At 50.3% G+C, this 21,470-nt stretch overlaps 1 protein-coding gene across 6 annotated transcripts in view; it reads left to right on the top strand.

Moving 5' to 3' along the window:
- The window catches only part of AGAP1 (ArfGAP with GTPase domain, ankyrin repeat and PH domain 1), a 560,398-nt gene that overhangs the window by 205,764 nt on the left and 333,164 nt on the right, over positions 1–21,470 (top strand). For all 6 annotated transcript variants that reach the window (XM_032637223.1, XM_032637221.1, XM_032637225.1 and 3 more), the window contains exons 4-6: positions 9,153–9,238; positions 13,600–13,741; positions 18,795–18,929. In XM_032637223.1, coding sequence (XP_032493114.1) covers positions 9,153–9,238; positions 13,600–13,741; positions 18,795–18,929 — 363 coding nt within the window. The remainder of the gene's footprint in view (positions 1–9,152; positions 9,239–13,599; positions 13,742–18,794; positions 18,930–21,470) is intronic.

Below are 21,470 nucleotides of genomic sequence, written 5' to 3'. Positions count from 1 at the left end.
CCTACACCTTCCCAGGGTTTCTGTGTTTGTTGTACTCGTGAGAAGATAGCACTTGGAAGAGAGAACTCTTAATGGGTTTCATGTGTTAAGCTGCTAATTTACCTTTTTCTCCAAGTTCTTGGAAGTAAAGATGTAAGGAAATTGAATTTAACTATTGGGCAACAAACCACTTCCCCAAACATTAATTTTCCAGTTTCTTTTTTGAGCAGCAATACCGTCTTTACAAAATGTTTTAAGTAGATCTCTGATACATCATGGTGTTCTGTTAATAAAACTTGTACAAGTTCTAGTTGATAAGTTTCTGACTCATTGCTTATCAGAGACAGCCATAAAGCTGTTTTATGAACACAGAATAGGGCTTAAGGGGCTCCTGTTTCAGTTTTAGATCTGCCTTTTCATCCAATTAATTTTTGATTTTATTGATGTCAAGAAAACCTGAGCTACACAGGTGACACTTAAATATATATATATATGTATAAATGTATATATACATATTCACCTTATTCGCCATTTCAAGGTACTCTTCCATTAAATACACCCAGAAGTGTTGAAGTAGTAGGATTAGAGTAGCACTCTTGAAATTCCAGGTTGAATCAATGAAGGCAGTGACTCTCATTGCATAGAAGTGTTCAGGTAGGAGCCCCCCCGGACCACGGTCAGCACTGAGTGCACTGTGACATCGCCAAGAGCCAGCTGGTTAACTGTCTCCTTGTTGTTGCTTAAATTACTTGCATCACACAAGAAACTGTCACCGCACGTGCGCCCGGCTTGCCCCTCACGGGAGGTGGGACGCGTCCCCAAGCAGGTTGCTTGCTTGTGCAATCTTCATGATTTTCAGGCGCAAACAAATGCAGGATGAGATTTTTAAAAGGCCAGGGCGAGGCTGCAACTTTCCCCGTATCCCAGCAGGTGGGTTCTGCCTCTGCCCTGGTTACCTGATGCCGCAAGAGCCGCCGTCTTGGTCTCTGGGTTAGCGTGTAACATACCTGCCAGTGCAGGTTGCTTGTCACCGTGACAGCCGCTTCAACACCAGTTGTACATATGTAAAAAGTGCTTGTTACATTGGCCATTTTCCAACCCCCTGAAGTGGCTCTGGAGCGTGCTCCTGGGGGTGCACCTTGAGCCCTGCTGTGGGATGAGAGCCCCCCCATCTTGGCTGGCATGGCAGCTTTTCACCAGGGCCTTGGTTTTGCTCCATCCTTAAAGTGACGTTGAGAGTCTGTCTTTTTCTCTTGGAAGATCATGGGCTGTTTTGATCTGCAGGTTCATACCTCCTTGCATTTCAAGGAAATGCCTCTGTGTTTTATCTCTGAATAGTCTTTGAGCTCTTTTGTTGGGGATTTGTTGTCGGAGGTACCATTTATCCTTTTGTTAGTTTCATTTGTCTTCCTGTCAGTTAACTTCTGTCTTTTTCATCTTGATGGAGTTTATTTCAAGCCATTCCTCCATGTCAGAATTACAGCTTTGAGCGGTGTTTCTACTCTCCCTTACTTTTTCACATTGTATTCGTCCGTTCCAAATGTTGGTTTGGTCCTCAGTTCTAGAGGTTCCCATTTCTTCCCTCATTGTTTCGGTTTCTTCTCCCTGGAGTTCTCGTCTTGTTAAATGTCTGTTTATAAGTGGCATTAGGGTGGGAAGTGATCAGAAGGGATTTCCTTCTGCTTTTTGAGTTTTGTTTTCTCCTCCATTGGCTCTTTGGGTTTTGCGGGCTCCCTTGCAACCCGCCTCCCCTTTTATTTTGGCTGCGCTGCACGGCTTTCAGGATTTCATTTCTCCGACCGGGGATTGAACCCCGGGCCGTGGCAGTGAAAGCCCGGAGTCCTAACCAGTAGGCCACAAGGGAACTCCCGCAATCCCTCCCTGTCTTTTTCCCCTTGCCCTATCTTTGCACGATAGTCTTGCCATCTCTTTAGCTTTTTCCTCCCCTTTGCTGAGATTGGCGCTGTCTCGACTGTAGTCAGGTGCAGGGATACACGCACTGCTCAGGCCGTTCACGTAGGCTGGCCACTCGTCCTGGGTCAGGTATGGGACGGGGGGAGCCCCCTGCCATCTGGTTTCCTGGGGCAGGACACAGGCTAGAGGAGACATCCCTGGCCCAGAGGAATGGCCCAGTCTGCCCGAGTTCCCATTTCCCAGACCTCCATCACACCCCTGGCCCCCTGCAGGGAAGCACCGAAGGCTGAGGCCGGATGTTACTTTCCCTGAGAATCGCAGTGTATCATGAGTCCCTTTGTCCTCTGAGGGCATCTCCTCCAGACAAAGGTGAGCTGCCCTGACACACAGGGCGCTTGCATTCCCTAGGAATTTGCTGGATGCCCTGCGCCAGGTCCCCTGCCTCCGCGGGGGCTGGGAGGGGGTTGTGTTGTACTGTCACTCCCTGCGGGGGCCCCTCCTTGCAGTCTGGGTATCCCAGGCACTTTGCCTGCAGAGAGCCCTGGCGGCTGCTCATTTGGGAACCTCCTAACCGTCAGGGGACAGGGCACAAAGGCCATGCTGCCCCTTCCTGAGCACCCCCCCTCCCTGGGGGATCTGGAGCCACTCTCCACCCAGTGCTGGAGTCCTCCTTTTTATTCTTAAGGTCAGTGTTTTCGAGGTTGGTTATGTAAAGCTTTGCTTCTTTTCTTGGTGGATGGTGAACTTTTTATCTGGCTTTTATTCCCCCCCCCCCTCGTTTTATTAGATATGGAAGAAAGGAAATTTGGTTATAGCAAAGTTCGAATCTTTCGTCTTACCCTGGAACTTTGACTTCTGTCTCAGTCTTCCTTCTTTATTTTACTCGGGTCTGGGTGAAAAGAAGTTGTTAAAGACCGTGGCCTGTGTGTTAAACCCCATTTCACCTGAAGTCGTAAGCGTGAGCATTTCACCCGTGAACTTACCAATCGCCACGCACTAATTACATCCTTAGTGTCAGTACATTTTTATAGTAGTCCCTGCCCTCCCGTTTTTTTTTGTTTTTTTTTTTTTTTTTGCGGTACACGGGCCTCTCACTGTTGTGGCCTCTCCCATTGAGGAGCACAGGCTCCGGACGCGCAGGCTCAGCGGCCGTGGCTCACGGGCCCAGCCGCTCCGCGGCACGTGGGATCTTCCCGGACCAGGGCACGAACCCGCGTCCCCTGCATCGGCAGGCGGACTCTCAACCACTGCGCCACCAGGGAAGCCCTGCCCTCCCCTTTTTAAAACAGTGTAAGTTTTTTAAAACTTGGCAGGGGAAATGAATTCTGATTTGGTTAAATTTTGTAAACAGACATGTAACCAGTAAAACTTTTCTTCCCCAGTGTAAAAATAATAATGGGATCCAAAATCCCTTTTAAATGTCATGATATGAAACTTCTCCAAAACCTCAGTAATAGTACCTGACTTCAGTATTTTGATCAAAGTTAAAAGAGCAAAATTAATTTTAAAGCCTTTCTGGCACATGCATGATCAGACTTTTCATGTTCTCCCGGGGAGAAATGTAAATATTCATAGTTGTCTCCAGTGTAGTCCTCTCATCCCGCCAGTCCTAAGTAATTAGGGAACAACAACATTTACAGATATTTGTTCTGGGGCTAAGTAAGAAGAAAATTTTAGGCAAATGTTACAAATGACAAGAATCTCTAAACCATTCCTCCGGGAAAATCAGGTGCTCCTGAGCTGGGGCCTCGTGAGGGGGACAAGATGTGAGGCCAGCTTGCAGCTATGGGGAGGGTCTTAGCGGCTTGACTTTGTCTGATCAGATGCTGGAATAATGCCCCCCCTCCTCTTTCTTACGGAAAAGGGAAATAGCGTGCTCCACAAATGCACTTTTAAACTCAAGAATGATATTCATCCTTTGCTTATGCGTGGAAAAGTAAAGATGGAAATCAGCAGGAAAAAAAAATGAAACATGTTACTGAGTCCAAGCTTGTACGGCTCACCACACAACAGGCCAGTAATCGAGAGATGAGTTGCTGGGGCAAGGAAGAGCGACTTTATTCAGAAAGCCGGCAAACCGAGAAGATGCTGGACTCGTGTCCCAAAGAACCATCCTGCCTGAGTTAGAATTCAGGCTCCTTTTATACTAGAAGGGGAGGGAGTAAAGTCAAACACTTACTGGTTCCCATCAGCTTCCGGAGGGGGTGTGTTCATTTCCTCCTGCCTGTGGTCATTCACAGGTGGACCTGGTCAGGATGTTTCCTGTGAAGTAAACAAAAGTATTTTAGCTTAATGCTCATCACCTGGGAGGCAGGGTTCCCAGAGATCGGCCATTATGTATCATTTAAGCTTATAGGCAACATCCCTTTAATGATTAACTTGTAATAGAATACAAAAGGTTCTTCCCTGTGACACAAAGTGATAGGCAGGTCTATTTCTTTTTAGTTTCCTAAGCACAGGGATGATTACCATTTGGGGCTGAAGGTAGTTCCCTTCCGGAGCTGTGAGTGGAGCGAGGAAAAGACATCCTCAGCCCCACCGCCCTGCATTCTCAGTGTCGCCCTGTGGGTGCTAGGAAATTACACAAAAGATTCCAAGCTCGTCTGTGGACACTGTGTGCCGTGAACTGTCTCAGCAGAAATCCACAGGGAAGAGGGCGGAGGTGAGAATCAGTGAGCACTTCTGGGTTTGGGTCTCATGCCTGCTGGCTGGGGGGGTTTGGTCGGCGTCTGCACTTCTTTTCCAGCCGAGTTAGATGTGGAGGTTGATGGTGATATTTGCACCACAAGATGCTGTGAGGAACAGTGGACATGATGTGGGAAGAGAAGTGCTTTGTAAAGTATTACAAGGCTTGCTGTTGCCTGGAGAGCTGTTAATGATATGATAATATCTTTTAGTCCAATTAGCCAAAAAGACAGAAATGTCAAACATCTGTTGCCGGGTTTACTCCCAACAAGATTTTTTTTTTTTTTTTTTTTTTGGAGAATAGGAAAATTTGATTTTCTTTTTTTCCCCCATAAAGCAGAAATGCCAACCCAGGTGAGATGGTTATACCTCCTTCAGTGTAGACAGCCCTTATATTTAATAGGGCTCCATTGTAGGTCCATCCTACCTAGCTTGAGTTTAAAGAGTAGAGGGAACCCAGTTGTTTTTACCTACGCCAGCATCCCAGATTCAAAACTGGTTCCCCCAGCATGAGATCAGGACTCAGGGGAGTAACCTTGAAACCTTGATACTGATTGGTTACCAGTGGATTTTAAGGGGCCCCCTTGAGTCTTTTTTTCAAGATATTAAAGACACAAAACGACTGACCTTTTCTTCCTGGTGTGCTGTTCACAACACATCCAGCATCCCTGTTCTTGGTAGGTATATTCAGGTCCATCTTTTACTCATTTTTGGAAGAAATTAAGACCTTGACTTGCTTAAGAAGGCAAGCTGAAGGGCAAACAAAGTTTCCCAGGGCAGTTTTCTGGAAACTCTGAAAACTAGACTTTGGGTGAACTAGAAATTTAATAAACTGCATGTGAAGTTGAGTTCAGACAAGAAGAATGTCCCCTCTGTGTGCTCAAACGAGAGGCAAACACCTCTTCTACTGTCCGGCGAGACTCAGTTACGAACATCAAAGCCCAGAGGTGAACTTGGTTCCGCTCACTTGTCTCTACTGGTTTGCTCCACACTTAATGGGATGCTCTCTGCCTCTGCTGACCTCACGGCATCTTTGGAAGGAACAAACTTCAGTGCGGGAGGGACCTCCGTTTTCCCTTCTCATGGAGATGTCAGCACAGGTCCGGAGCCCTTGTACCCCTGTGTACTCGGTGGGCAGGCAGCTGTGTGGGGGACACTGCACACATATGCACGGGTGGGCTGAGCCAAGGGCATGTTGATAGTTCCCAATACAGGGGTCGGATTTGGGTACACTTTCTAAAAGTAAAACTGCCCCCCCCCCGGGTACTTTAATGTTATGTAATAGCATTCGGCAGTCAGAGACGGTTGACGATTATTCGTGTAACAAGTTTATAGCCTGGGCCGCAGGCCAGGCTGTGCATTCAATGCTAGGAATACAAAGCTCGGTTCAACAGACCTGCTAGCCCTCTGTATCCACAGATTCGTTCAGCCACGGATCTGAAACACTCCAAAAAAAAAAAAAAAAAAATTACAGGAAGTTTCAAAAAGCAAAACTTGAATTCGTCTCACGTTGGCAGCCATTTACGTAACATTTATGTTGAACTTAGAGCTATTTACGCGGTGTTTATACCGTACGAGATATTATAGGTAATCTGGAGATGATTCAAAGTATACGGGAGGATGTGTGTAGGTTATATGAAAATACTGCACCATTTTATATAAGGGATTTTGGAACTAGTCTCCTGTGAAGTCTGAGGGATGACTGTAATTGGAAATAGGATTGTAAAATAGGCATTTAAAAATCTGCATTAGAAATGAAGTTGGACGTAGAGTTTGGTAGTGTGCTCTAATATTTCGGTAGGGAAAGATCATTAAATGGCTGGGATGGATGGTGGGTTTGAATTTCAGATAATGAGAGAGGTGGCCCCTGGGGAGTGTAGACCAGCTTGGTACCACCCCCAACTTCATCCCAAGGTTTTTTCCCTTTGTGTCTCTAAAGTGAACTGTAGGAAACGGATTTTAAAGTCTAATTTTATTTACCTGCTGGGCTGTGTTTCTCCAGTACCCAGTTGTCGATGTTCCCGTTGAGCCTGCTGACAGTCTATCAGCAGTAGGAGTTTATTTTTTATATATAATTTTATTAATCATAGTCTTACTTTTTCACAATCTGGGTGCTTAAACACCTGGCTGAATTTTATCTAATCAAACCTTTGGGTTCATGGCAAATGCATTTGAGTGTTTCATTTTTGTTTCCTGATGTATGTGTAACACCAGAGAAAACACAGAAGTCCATTGCAAGTGTCTAATATTTGCAATTGTAAAATATTGAAGAGACGTACTAATTACATATCTTAGGGGGGAAATGAAAAGTGATTTTAGAATTGGAAGGGGCCTTAAGGATGGAGGAGAGAATCACCCCTCCTTTTAGAGCTGATGAAAATTAGATCTAGAGGCCTCTGCTTGAGGTTACAAAGCGGAGGAGCAGAAAGAACTCTGCAAACCTGTCTTAACTTTGGTATTGTTATTCAGCTATCTGGACACATAACTTGGGGTCGTGACTCTACAAAAATATGTGAAAGTGAATGAACGAATAGATGTGAAATTCATCCAACAAGCCCTTACCCTGTAAGACACACGAGGGCATAGAGACCCAGGGGAGGAGCAGGGCCATCAGCGGGTGTCATTCCGGGAGAGCTGCGTGGTGACGCCCACCGGGTGCCTGCTCCCCAGGGAGATGGGGGGAGGCGGCTGGCAGCGGAGGGGTGCTGGTACTGCGGGAGCTCCCCCCTCCTGCTCTGGAGACCACGCGGACTAGTGAGGAATTGGCCGTGTGAGACCAGCGTGCCCAGGGCAGCTGTGAAGGCTCGTGGAGGTCGAACCTGAGTTCATCAGACCAGGGCTGGCCTCCATGCGCTCAGATGCTGGGAGTCAGGGCTCGTTTGGGGGAGCTGCGGGGCACAGGGACCGTGAATCACTGTGGATCCTCCTACAGCCAGATGCGCAGGTGCAGAGCGGGCCTCAGCCCGTCTGGTCCAGCGCGCATGCGCTCTGTCCCCCGCCCCCAGCCATCAGATGTGTTTCCCTCCGTCCGTTCTCCACGGAGTCTGCCCTCCCTTTTCGGTGTCGGCGGTGAGGGGGATCAAAATGAGAGTTCCTCCGTTTTAAAGTTGGAAAGTTTTCTTCGGTTTTTGAAGTTTTGTTCTTTAAGCACGTGCATCTTGCCTGTGACGGGGTGCCCGGGGCGGAGGGGTGGGGGGAATGCGGGGCGGGAGCGGCCGTGTGCGCATGCGTGCTCGCTTGCGGAGGCGACCTCCCCGCGGACCGCCCCAGCCTCACGTGGCAGAGGCCCACCTGCGGACACTTCTTAGGGGTGCGGTGAGGTGAGGTGGGGTGGTTTGGGACGGGGAGTCTAGTTTCTGCTTCTCGGGCGCTGGGATGGCCCAAACCCCGGACTCTCGGAGGGAAGGTCCGCGTCGTCGAGGGGCCACCGTGGCGGAGAGCCAGGTGTGACTCCGGGGGACAGGGGGCCGGCACCCAGCCTCTGGGGCCGGTGGGGAAGCTCCACCAGCGAGGTTCGCGGGCTTCCAGTTATTCGGGGTTAGCTGGTGATTCTGGAAGGCCTCTGTGCCGAGGAGCTGAGGTGAGCGCCGGTGCTGGCGTGTTCCCCTCGAGACCACGAGTTCCGAAGCCCAGTGAGGGGTGACTGCGGCAGGCTCAGAGCCCAGAGCGTGGGAAGGTCGTTTGTCTCTGGAGGTGGCAGAGGGTGTGGCAGAGGGACCCAGAAGTGGACGTATTTCCCGCTGCCCAGGGGAAGCCTAGCAGTCCGAACCGGGGCGCTGAGGGGAGATGCTTGAGGCACCTGGGCGTGGGAGGGGTCAGCCCCTGCCGCCTTCACGTGGCCACCCCCGTACCCCCAGCGTTCCGGCGGGGCCCCTGGTGGTCTCTCGCTAACCCAGCGTGGTCTCTAACGCTCTCCGTCCGCCAGCTGCACTGCTGTGTCTCCACCTGTGCGGAGCTGCCATCCAGTAGTTTGTGTCTAACCCGTGTGTAGTAGTTGAGCACCCTTCCCTTTCCTGTGAACTGTGAACACGGAAACACCATCCCCATGCTGTTCTATGTTTTCCTTCCAAGAACTGGGTTTCTCTTGCGGAGAATACAGATTCTCAGCCCCTGAATTTGCCAACGTGCTGGAGACCGGGCCCCTGATCAGCAGATACAATTCGTTTCGGTTTTGTGAACCCAACGAGAACAATTTCCGTGCTCTCTGTTTCTGGACTCGGTATCAGCGTGTTCCCAGGGAGAGAGAATTCCTGAATTTACACACAAAGCCTGCATTAAAATCCCACGCTTCTGAGCCACGAGTGATCCTGGCATTGCATGGAGGCTGTGTATTCTAATTAGAAAGGAACACGGGTTCCTTCTTAAGGATGGATATTTGAATCTGAGTTCAGTAGTTCTTTTAAAGTCCAGGGGTCCCTGGAGGCAGAGCCGCAGCCCACTCCTACTAAACACTCAGGGCTGCCCCCAGGGCCACAGCCTAGGGTGTATTTTTCCACAAGCGAAGCCCACGTCTGTTTGCCCTCCCCTCGCTCTGTCTTTCCCGCGTAACAAGATTTTTTGTGTGTGTATGGCAGGTGGCAGATTCAAGAAAGAGATTGTTGTTGACGGACAGAGCTATCTGCTGCTGATCAGAGATGAAGGGGGCCCTCCAGAGGCACAGGTGAGTACTGCGCGCACACTGGTGACCAGCTTTCACCTGTGCCTCCTTGGGAAGGGTCTGACTCCACAGGTGCGTCTAAGAAGTCGGTCAGGTGCATACAAGAAAAGGTGAGAGAGAGGCCCCAGGAAACTGCTGTCTGTGACTGAGGTTTTTCTCATCCCTGAGAGACTAATTCTGTTGTTCCTTCAGACAGAAACCTAGAGGGAAGTTTGGGCTGTGTGGCTGATTTTCACTTTGCGTTTTTGTTTTTGTGTTTGTTTTTTTGCGGTACGCGGGCCTCTCACCGTTGTGGCCTCTCCCGTTGCGGAGCACAGGCTCCGGACGCGCAGGCTCAGCGGCCATGGCTCACGGGCCCAGCCGCTCCGCGGCACGTGGGATCTTCCCGGACCGGGGCACGAACCCGCGTCCCCTGCACCGGCAGGCGGACTCCCAACCACTGCGCCACCAGGGAAGCCCCACTTTGCGTTTCTTAAGGAGGAAGGAAGAGCAGAATCTGCACTGATGTGTCATCTCAGCTGAATTGACATCTGGAAGTGTCTGTAGCCCTTTTTTTCTCCTTTTATCCTGTGTTTGATCTCTAGAGCAGTACAGTCATTTAGAAAGTTGGATGGGATTTGGAAACCTGAGCACTACTGCCAGGCTGCCCACCAGGCTTCTCAGCCCGGATCATTCTCCGCCACAAACCAGGATGCAGCACGGTCTGATTTCTTTGAAAGTTCCTTGAAAAATGGGTGTTGCGGAGGGAAGAAAACCAGCATGAGTGTGGAAAACCTTTTTCTTTGGTTTACTTCCTCTCCAGTTTATTACTGTACTTATATAATTTTACTAGCTGAACACTTTGAAGGGACCGAGGGCTAGTAATAGTCAAGACCCATTAATGCGAACTTAGTATTAAGATTCCCTCTGGCGCTCTTTCTTGAACTTACCCTTTGGTGCAAGTGCGACACGGGATTATTGGTGATTTAAGTGAACGATGTTGAATATGGAGGTTGTTAAAGTTCTAGAACTCCACACACTGAGGGGTATGCAGCTCTACGGGAAAATGGCGTGGATTTACCATGTTTTAGTGAGTCTGAAATGCCACTGATTGTAAGCTGTACCAGTATTTAAAAGAAAAATGCTGTCAAACCGTGAAACAAAGCAGTCCATAAGGTACGTTCTGAAGATACCATAAGGTATGTTCAAAGACGTTAGTTAAAGTGTGGAAAAGATTTGTTTTTGCTTTGCTGAAACAGCATAGTCGATGAGAGTAAGGAAACACTGAAGACATGTTAAACATGAAAAAGGGTAGGTTACGGAGCTGTGAGAGCTCGGGTTCAGCGCACATCTGTTACTTTATACTTAAGCAGGACAGGGTGTGATGTCTGACACCGTCCTAGAAGGTTCACGATGGTGCTAAAAGCTCAATCACTTTTTCTGAGTGGTCCTTCGCCCGTGGGACGTCTGTCCTGCTATCACAAGGGTTCCGTCCGAGGCAGGTGGTAATAGGAGAATGACGTAGGTAAAGTGTGGGTGTCACCTGGGTGATTTTCCGCTTTTCTAGCTCGTAAATGTTTTGGAGTGACCAGGGGCAATCTCACATGTAAAGAGCACACCTTAGCTCTGACATAAAGAATCTAAGAAGAAAGTTGAGAGACGTATAGAAGCGCATGTTGGAGCTGGTGTAGTGGCTTCAGAGGCGCTGCTGTCCAGGGATGCTGCCAAGGATGGGATGCTGGGGGGCCCAGGGCTGCAGAGACACGGCGCTTCCCCTGACGCCAGTCGCGGAGCAGTGAGCAGGCTGCCCTGGGCCAGAGTTTAACCGCAGTGAGACCAGTCTCCCAAGGAGCCCCAGGCCCACACTGGAGAGGGAACTCCAGCCCGAGGAATTAGGGGCTCGGAGCACTGCCCCACCCTGAAGGTTTCATCAGCCATGATTGCTGTTGGGGTTGCCTTTTTAGTGAAAGTATTTTGGGGGGTGGATCTCTTATTACGAAGCTCAGGCCCAGTGTTTCCCCACATCCCCAGACGGTGACATTAAAAATCCCAGGGGTTTTCCTTTCCAGTGGTATGTACCCTCTGAGAAGCATCTTTCCTCTAGGAAGCACGTATTCCTGTGGAATACATCTTTTCCGAAGCCTCAGATGCTTAGGACATGTGATGTCATTCGACACAGAAACGTTTTCCTTCCTTTTAGTCCCTGATTAATTAAAGAATTGGCTTTTAAGAATAAAACAAAAAAACTTAAGGCCTGTGAGCAATAATGGAGCCCTTCTTATAAGTTTCTTCTCATGTCTGGAAAGCACACATATTGTGAATCGGTAACACTGGTTGAGCCCCCTGCCCCGCCACCTTCCCTGAGTGGTGCAGCTCACTTAATCCTCGAGATGACCCTGGGAGACGATGCTCTGAGCGTTCCCGTCACCAAGGACGCTGACGCCCTGAGATCTCATGGCATCAGGGCACAGGCCGAGGTGGCCGGCCCACACCCCCGCCCCGCCGGGGGTAGAACCAGGGCCCCCAGGAGGTCTCTGTCTTGGCCTCTGGCCGTGAGTTTCCCTGAGGACCAGTCCCTTATTCTAGCACATACTTCCCACAGAAGCATCATTAGGCTAGAAGCTTACCCTGGTCAAAGTGCAGATTTCTGCTTTGAGGGGATGTCAGATGGAGCCTTTCAAAACTAGGCCGAGTGTACTCGGACATTCAAGGAAAAGAACCGTTTTCAAGTCACCACTCCCAGGCACACGTGAGCATGATGTTTGTTTCCACTGTCGCAGATCATGTCATATAGTCTGCGAAGGTAATGACGGCTTCGTGAGTGAAGTTGCAGGATTTTGTGGATACTGGTGTCCTGTTAGGTGGTGTGAAAACTCTGCCGGTTGGGGTTTTTTTGGCAGTTGGTGGAGAAGCCGCTGGGGTGGATGGGGGACATCTATGGAGTGCCCACTGCTCACTAGGCCCTGGGGCTCTCAGGATGCACCCTTGAGAGGATGTGGCCTGGTTTGCATTTCCTCTGCACGGAGGGTCAGGTGGTTGTCAGTTTTGGGAGGTGCGGGCTGGTCCCAGGGACCACAAGCATTCGTAAGGTGCGCGTGGGCGTGGGGAAGCTGACTTCTCCCCGATTCTTGGGAAGAGAAAGGAAAACACATCTCAGGGTAGAGAAGGGGAGAAGGAGATGCCGTGTCAGCCTGAGTCCTGGGCCCTCACGAGGCATCAGCCAGTCCCAAGGCTACTGGCCCCAAGTTCTCTTTCTCATTTAATTTCATATTTATCATTTGAACTTCAGGTGTATTTACGTTTTGTTGCGTAAAACCTCCATTTGTAACTGAATACGCTTTTCATTTATATGTGGAAGTCAGAGCTTAACCCACTAAAAATTTCACCAAACATTAGAGCTGATGCCTTGACCAGCAGAACTTAGTGGGAGCTGCAGGTTCTTTTAGAGAAAGCATGTGGGGCATTTTTTTTTTTTTTTTGATTTTCACTTGGGTCTTTCATCAAAGAGAAGGGTCTCTGGCGCTAAGTCTCTCCCTCAGCGCCACCTCTGTGACCCTGGGAGCCCTGGGAAGCTGCTGAGCTTCCAGGACCCTCTCCTCTCTTGGCTCCAGCTTTACAAGACGGTTATGGGTGTTCCACGAGATAACACGTGCTTGAGGGTGTGGTTATTTGCCAGAGAGAGGATCTGATGTGAGTTCAGCTGGATGCAAGAAAAGTGAGAATAAAATGACAGGAGTCCGGCGGTTGTGGGGTTTTCATTATTTTCCCCTAAGTTTTGTTCGTTGCTTTTGTTAATTTCTCCGGCAGTGAGTCATAATTTCCTTGAAGGGTGCTGGAATTAATCAGGGGCGGCTGATCTTTACAATACGAAGGCCTCACATGTTGACGGAGTAGTTGGTTGGCCCTGGAGGTGGAGGATTTCTGAGCCGTGGGCACCCAGAGGAAGAGCCCCATCTCAGGGGTCCAGCACGGCTTCCTGGGCGGCCTCCTCGGGGAGTTTGGGGTGAAACAGGAAGCTGCAAGGCCGCCCTCCGTGCCTATCTCCAGGTCGGCTCTGCTGTGCGCGGGGTTTGCCTTCCATTGGCCGAGTCGGGCCAGAGGGCAGACACTCCCTCGGGGAAGGATGTCTGGTTTTACTCTGGAGACAGCGTGGCCTGGGTGGGAAGGGGCTGAGGGCCATCACAGGCGTGTTGTGCGAGGATGAGAAGGGCGTTCGTGACGCCCCAGCGATGCGCTATAAGACGTCGGACGTGGCCCGGCTGGAGGCGTGTCTGCCGGCCTTTCGTCCCGTGTTCATGAAGGTGACCCCGTGCTGCTCCTTTGCCTTTCTCTCGTGAGCTCCTCACTCAATATCTCCTGCTCACCTGCCTTTCTTTTCTCCCCAGTTTGCCATGTGGGTGGACGCTGTTATATTTGTCTTCAGCTTGGAGGATGAGATAAGTTTCCAGACGGTCTACCACTACTACAGCCGGATGGCCAACTACCGGAACACGAGTGAGATTCCGCTGGTCCTGGTGGGAACCCAGGGTGAGTGGTGTCCGAGGGCAGGTTGTGCTTCTGTGGCTCCAGCAGTTGAGCAGTAAGTGATTCCTGGCCTGTGTTTTCAGAGTGGAGGGGTTTGGAAACGGTTTAAAGAAGTAGTAATTTCCTACTGAAGGCTCCCTTTTTACAGTGAGCATCCATGAAACTGAAACTGTCACACTTCCTGATTTGATTCAGTGGAGAAGTCACTTGGCAACTTCAAAACAAAACACCCCCCCCTACACTCCCAAGTGCTCTAATTTCTATATTAGGATATCTTAATCCTCTCTGTTACAAAATAATATATAAGCGCCCTAAAAGGTTATTTATGTTAACCTTTGTACCTTTAATACTGACTTCTGATATAATGCAGAGTTTTGTTTTATTCTGCTCTATTTCTTAATGTCTTATGAGCTGTATCTCATTTTTAGCAGATCCCTTAGAAAGCATAGAATCTTACCATGTGGGTACGTTTTGTGTTTTTTTCTAGGACACTTAAAACTTGGTCTTTTAGTAAAGTGACATCACTTACTATGCCCTTGATCACAGATTCATTTATGTGCTGGTACCTGCCACTGGGGACTTAACCAAGGGGTCATACGGAATGTTTTTAAAAGTCAGATGAAGGTTAACTTTAAAACTGCTTTGTCAGAAAAATGGGGAACTTAAAAAATATAATCATGTCAGGAAACACTGGATTTTCCTTTCATTTTTTGGTGCAGGTTCTGTTTTTGTTAATTCCTTTAGAATGAGCACATCTGGTCTGCCCTTGCATGCCCTGATGTAAGACTTTTCCAAATAAGAAACCAGCTGCGTCAAACAAGCAAGAACAATTAGCTGCGTGCGTGGCACCAGATCCAATATAACTGAGAGCTCTGGCGGGGTAATCTGCTGCCTTGGCAGGATAAGCCTGAATCGTGGAGTGGGTGTGTGTGTTGGGAGAAAAAAGTGTGGAATAAACTAAAGTCATCTGCTCAGGGTGCTAGATGTAAAACGTGAGGGTTGGGTTTTCATGGAGAGAACTTCATTGCCAATCCCCACCCCACCCCCCTTTTTTTGGCTGCATCGGGTCTTTGTTGCCGTGCGCGGGCTTTCTCTAGTTGCAGTGAGCTGGGGCTACTCTTCGTTGCGGTGCGGTGGCTTCTCTTGTTGTGGAGCACAGGCTCTAGGCACACGGGCTCAGTAGTTGTGTCTCGTGGGCTCTAGAGCGCAGGCTCAGTAGTTACGATGCCTAGGCTTAGTTGCTCCACGGGATGTGGGATCTTCCCGGCCCAGGGCTCGAACCCGTGTCCCCTGCATTGGCAGGCGGATTCTTAACCACTGCACCACCAGGGAAGTCCCCCCTCTTTGTTTGTTTGTTTTTTTTTTTTTTAATAGCATATATGTCGTGGCCAGCGGTCTCACACCTGAAACCTTCAGAGCAGAGGTGGATTTAGACCAACATGGGACGTGAGAGGTTTTTTATGCCCAAAGCGCCCTCTGGTGGTCACTGGGAGACAAGGCACGCCAGTAAAAAGCCCTTGGTTCTTGTTCGGATGTACAGAATTGGCATATTTGAGTTGGCCTCCTGAAAATTCTTAATACATAATATTTTATAGTGGGCAGCTCGTCTAGAGAAGACCTTGCTTCAAGCTGCCTTGAAATCGACATCGAGGCAGTTAATTTCCAGTAAGCGCCTCTTCCTGCAGGCCTACCGAGGGCATTTCTGAGCCAAAGCAGGGTCTGTATGGACGGCTCCTTACCAGCCGCCTGGGTTCAGGGGATCTGTGTTCAGGATGCAGAATGCCTTTCTGCGGTGGACTCACCGGGATAAAGGGCAGGTAGGTTTTCAATCCAGGCCAGAAAGGTAATTTTGATCAGTTTGTTGTCTTTCCTACACAGCAGTGTTTTGGGTAGTAGGGGTGGCGAGTCTGGGGTCCCTGCACGGGGCCGTGCAAACCCCGCATCACTCGCTCCAGGCCGCTGTTGACCTTGACGCTGCCAGGCCTTGAAGGGCGGAAATCCCGTAAGGCAGTGGGGGCATCCGTGGGCACACCAGTGTCGAGGGCGTGGTTGCTTGTGTTCCTGATGTTTCCACATGTGGCCAGTTTTCCTGAGGTCTTGTTGGGATTGCAGATGATATCTCTCCCTGCTCCGGACCTTGGAGATAAGTGCAGCCTCTGTGTCTCCCACCCCAGCTGAAGGAAGGCACATCTTCACCTCCCACCAGGATGGTGGATGGTCTGTGTCTCAGGGAGGCCTGGGGATGGCTCCACAGAGGCTCTGGGGAAGCCCTGATGTGGAGGAACCGGCCCCCTTTTATTCCCTCTAGTTTTATAAGCGTCTGTCGATTGAGGGCCATGTACCTGCAAGGTACACCTGGGAGCTTGCACCCAGCGAGCACCTGGGAGCACTCCTGGAGGGCTTGTTCCCTGTCCCCTCATATTCATTTGTGAGACCTGTTTGGACTTCAGCAAAGCCATGTCCCAAAGGAGCAGGACGGGAATGTTATCAGTTAGGAACCGTCCTCACCTGAGGGCTCCTCGTGGTCATCAGCCAGACCTCTGATTCCCAGAGCACCCTGGAAGCCCCCGTGGCAGGAAGGTGGAGTGAGTGTGGGCTTCTGGAAGGTTCCACCCGTAGGTACCATTAACTCGTTTCGCTTTCTGTGAAGCCACGCTTGTCCTGATGCTGTACAGGCTGCGTGGGGTGCCAGAGACAACGGCTGAGGGGATCTCAGGTTTCCCTCCCAGCTGGTCGGGGCTGGTGGCCTCAAGATAGGAGATTATGGGATGGAGAAGATGGAGAAGAATTAAGATAATTCCTGAAGGGTACGTGGGGTGTGGGGCCTTACCCAGAGGTGGGGGGACGTGTTCTCTCCCGGGTACCATCAGGGAGCTGGAGGATGTTCCTAAGAGGACGAGGTGATGGTGTGATGTCTCTTAAACATCTGTTTTAAAGACTTGAAGATCACCTTGATTGGAGGGCGAAGCCCGAGCTGTGAAAAGATGCAGAGTCACAAGAGGAATGAAAAATAAGACCAGAAGAGCATTCAAGTGTAGGGTCTGTTTCTGACACATGACAGTGTATCTTGGAAGGAAGCTGAGATGGGACAGAAATGAGTGGGCACCCACCGGGGAAGGAGGGCCTGGGGGATTACGGGGTCAGGATAAATCTGAAGCTGGATTCATGCTCTGTGGCGTGTATTTTCTAGTTTATACCAAAGCACTGGAAAATTCTGGGTTTCTAACTTTTTTTCTACTGTTTTCTTAAAAGATGTTTACACCTTAAAAAAAAACAACCAAACTTCTTTTTCTTAAGCGTTATGAAATCCAAGTCAAATTTCTTATTCTGTAAGGTAAGAAGACAGGACGAGATAGTGTTTGAAGAAATCCCTCTAACAGGCCCTGCCAGGGAATGTTCTGGAACATCTGTTTGATGTGGCTCCGGTCATTGTCAGGAGAAGGGTCCTGAATCATAGTTTCTCTAGGAGTAATTCAGAACGCTCAGTTAAACCTATTCCATCGGACTCGGAAAAACAGAAAAAATAGGGAGTAAGGAGAAGAGAAAGAGAGGGAAAAAAATCAATAAATTATTCCCTCAAGATGTCCCTTTTGTTTACTACTTCCAGGAATTTGAGTGCCTCAGGCACTTCCTGTGCAACAGCAGACATTTAAAAGGTTGTCACTGTCTTGTGTGACTTACACTGCTTTTCCCTGGACTAGTACAGAAAATCCCGGTGGCGGGTTTTTGGTTAAAGAGATCTTGAGTGTTTCCTGTAACTCAGGAGCTTTCGTGCCCTCGGGGAAAATGCCACGTCAGGAGCAGCCCTGTAAAGTGTGTGTCGTCGCAGGGTAGCACGCCGGCCGGAACGTCTCAGCCCGTCCTCTGGTCCTGTGTGCGGGGCGTGTGGCTGCCCCCCAGTTACTCAGTAGTAACAGAATGAACGGGGAGAGGGCCTCGTGGATGCCGAGCTGAAAGAAAAGAAGGGCTGCATTTCTTTTTATTAGGAGACTAGTGGCTGGTGCCTGACATGTGTTTCGCGGCTCAGATGCCCCCATCTGTACACAGGTCCTGAAGGAGGTGAGGGGTGTCTCCCAGCCGAGCCATCTTCTTTTATTTTTTTTTGATGAGGACCACTTTTAAAGTCTTTATTGAATTTGTTACAATATTGCTTCTATTTTATGTTCTGTTTTTTTTTTTTTTTTTTTGGCCGCGAGGCATGTGGGATCTCAGCTCCCCGACCGGGGATCGAACCCGCACCCCGTGCCTTGGAAGGCGAGGTCTTAACCACTGGACTGCCAGGGAAGTCCCCCACCCGAGCCACCTGTTAAGAGCCAACGTGGTTCGCACACTAGTCTGTGACACACCCTCCAGTGCCCCAGGCCCCCTCCCACTCCTGCCTCGCCCTTGGGTCCCCCTTAAATGCTCGGTGCTCTGCCGCCCCCTGCCCCAGGCACCCTCCCCCACCCGCCACCTGCTGCAGGTGTGGCTTCTCTGACCCCTGCCCTGTGACCCAGCTCCTACCCTACGTCCCATCCTACACCTGTCGTCCTTCCTCGTTTGTGTCTTACTTATTTTTCTGCCTCCCTCCCCAGCTGACCTAATGTCCCCTCTGTGAGAGCACAGAGTTTTGTTCCCTGGGGGGCATCCCTGTGCCTAGAACTGGGCCAGGCACCCAACAGGGCTCCATGAGCGTGTGTCCAGCGGGCAGATGGAGGGCGTGCGTTTCCCGGGTGCCGTGTGCCGAGAAGGTCACCACACGTAGTGACCGTGCGGTTTTCCTTGTTAAAGCATTTTCCTCTGGAGCCACATTTATCTCTTACCCTTTCCTTCTGGTCTTCAGGGACATTCTTTCATTTCATGTTCAGAAGCAGGATCCTCTGAAACACCTGATCGTTGTGGTGTCTGGGATGATTATTTTGGGGATAAATGGTGTTTTGAAAACTCCAGGTCCTGAAAAGAATCCCAGCAGTGCTGAGCGTGGGGCAGGTTTTGAGCTTCTGGGGGCCGTGAGTGGTGGGACGTCCCCAGGCCGCTCGTGGTCACCATGTCGCCACTTCTTGTCGGTCTGTTGCAGATGCCATCAGCTCCACCAACCCGCGGGTCATCGACGACGCCAGGGCGCGGAAGCTCTCCAGCGACCTCAAGAGGTGCACGTACTACGAGACGTGCGCCACGTACGGGCTGAACGTGGAGAGGGTCTTCCAGGACGGTAAATACTCACGCTGTGCCTGCAGCATCCATTCACCTCACACTGGTCACTGGTCCACGTGGATGATGTGACCCCGAGCGCTCCCTACAAGGAGGGGGACCCTCAGCCCCGGGTCGCGTTCAGGGGGTGCGCTGAGCATCCACCCTGAAAGTCCTGTGTGTACCACTGGTGACCTCTTTGTGCACAGGATGAAGCATTTCTCAAATGGTTATTTACGCACAGGACGTGTCATACATACACACGCATCATTTCTGCTTCACTGTAGATGCTCATTCTTTATTCAGCCCCATTAAAAAAAAAAAAGTTTAAGTGTTTCAGGCTGGGTTTGGAGGAGAGTAAGCAGAAAAGAGAGAGAGTCAAGTTTGGCCAGAAGTAAGTACGCCTTAGGGCCGGTGGCTGGGAGTGGGCGCCAGCATTTGGGAACTGTTTCTTTGCCTCCTTCTTTTTTTTTTTTTTTTTTTTTTATGCTGTACGCGGGCCTCTCACTGTTGTGGCCTCTCCCGTTGCGGAGCACAGGCTCCGGACGCGCAGGCTCAGCGGCCATGGCTCACGGGCCCAGCCGCTCCGCGGCATGTGGGATCCTCCCCGACCGGGGCACGAACCCGCGTCCCCTGCATCGGCAGGCGGACTCGCAACCACTGCGCCACCAGGGAAGCCCTCTTTGCCTCCTTCTTGATCCCTCACCTCCAGGACAGCCACCCCTCAGACGGGAAGTTCTCCTGGTGGAGCAGAGGTCCCCCCTTACACAACTGTGATGGCAGACGTCAGGCCGGGAGGGCGGGGGAGAGAGCAGGTGGGGATGAGAGGGAGGCGGGGGGCGGGGTCTGTAGCGGGGAAGGTGGTCTCTGGTCTAGTGGGGTCGGGGAGGGTCTGGGGTAGGTTAAGCATCAAAGACCCGGGAGAAGGATGCTCCCAGCAGAGGGTTCTGTTTCTGATGGGCGTCATGGGGATCCTAGGCCCCCTCCTCTTCTGGGTTAATCTGGTTTAGACCTACCTCTGCATCCCCAGCTCTGTGCCGGGGCTTGTTGGGGGCTGAGCAGGGCAGCCAGGCTTGGTCTCCTTGGAGGCCGCCCTTGCTCCTGGGGTCGTGGAGGCCTTGCCCTGGGGAGACTGTTAATGCCAGGAAGAGTAGTAATGATGGGGTGCTCCCAGCACTTCCCTAAACCGGGCAGGTCATGCTTTTTTTTTAAATGTCCAAACGAGCTTTCAGAGAAAATTACAGGAATTGCACACTCCCGCCATTTTATTAAATTTCAAAGATTGTGTCCAGTTTTTAACTTTGCATTTTCTTCCACTTTCCTTAGCAGCCAGTTCCTTTTCTAAGCCTGCCATCTCTTTCCTCTTATCCGCCTCCCAGATAATTTTCAGCCTTTCCTATTTTTCAGTACGTTTTATCCTATTTAGTCCCTACACGTCACATTCCTCTCCCAGCTCAGGAGTCTACCGAGAAGAGCCCCCAGTCCCCAGGGCTCTGCGTCCCCTTTGTCCTTTACCGCACATTTACGTGGGCCTCCTCGTGCCCTGCCCACCCGTGCTCGGGAGCAGACCCCACTTAAAAGCCGTTCAGGGCCAGTATCTGCAGCTCCTTGAACGTTAGTGACACCGTGAAGGATGACGCAGGGAAGCCTGTGGGGCTCTCCCGAGGGGTGGGCTCCAGTGGGCGAGGTCGCCGTTTGCCCCAATAGTGGAAAGCCCTGTGATGGTTAACGTGGAGTATTAACAGATGAAAGGTCTGCAAACTAGGGCCCAGGGGCCAAACCTGGCCAACAGCCCGTTTCTATAAACAGACTTCTCTGTTTCCGGGCTGCGGGAGGGGTGCGCTGGGCTGCTCTTGGGTGTTGCCGCAGAGTTGAGTGGTTCCAGCGGGACCTTTTGGCCAAGAAAGCCTGAGATACTCTGTGGCCTTTTACAGAAGGTCTGCCCATCCCTGACGTGGAGGATCGGCATTTAGTTGCGTGGATGAGTTTCTTCTCCACAGTGATTGCTTTTCCTTGTACGTTGATGGAGGTTTGCAAATGTGAACTTCCCATAAATAAATGAACTCCTCTTATACATAGTAAACTAACTAGTACTCGGGGATGACAAGTTATGGAGCTTCCCTGCCCAGCATCCAGGGGATCTGAGGCAGTGGGCAGGTGCCAGTGTGCTGGGGGCACTTCCCTGTCATCCTCAAGCTGGAAGCTGGCAAGGGGAGCATGAGGAAGGACCTTTCCAAAAGTCATTGGTTAAAATACCAGTGTCTCCTTGCTGTGACGGCTCCTCAGTGATTCCACTGGTGAACCATATCACGCTCGAAGTGTGAGTTTTCACAGGCTTGCGAGATTTCCAGAACATTTTGTTATTAACTTTAGAAACGATACATTCCCGTTGAGTATTTGGATTGAACGAAGTCTGCATGGTACTGCAACTTCTGTGACTGTTGTGATTTTATTCTTAAAATATTTTTATTTACGTGAAGGTTAAGTTTCTAAAATAAAATTGCGGTTACTCTGCATATTTTCTGTGGTAATTTGATGGTAAACCTTTTTATGTGTTAATCGT

The sequence above is a fragment of the Phocoena sinus genome, chromosome 7 (genome assembly GCF_008692025.1).
Source record: "Phocoena sinus isolate mPhoSin1 chromosome 7, mPhoSin1.pri, whole genome shotgun sequence".
NCBI classification, from domain to species: Eukaryota; Metazoa; Chordata; class Mammalia; order Artiodactyla; family Phocoenidae; genus Phocoena; species Phocoena sinus.
The sequence above is the reverse complement of the archived record's forward strand: the minus strand, read 5'-3'. Positions and strand labels throughout refer to the sequence as shown.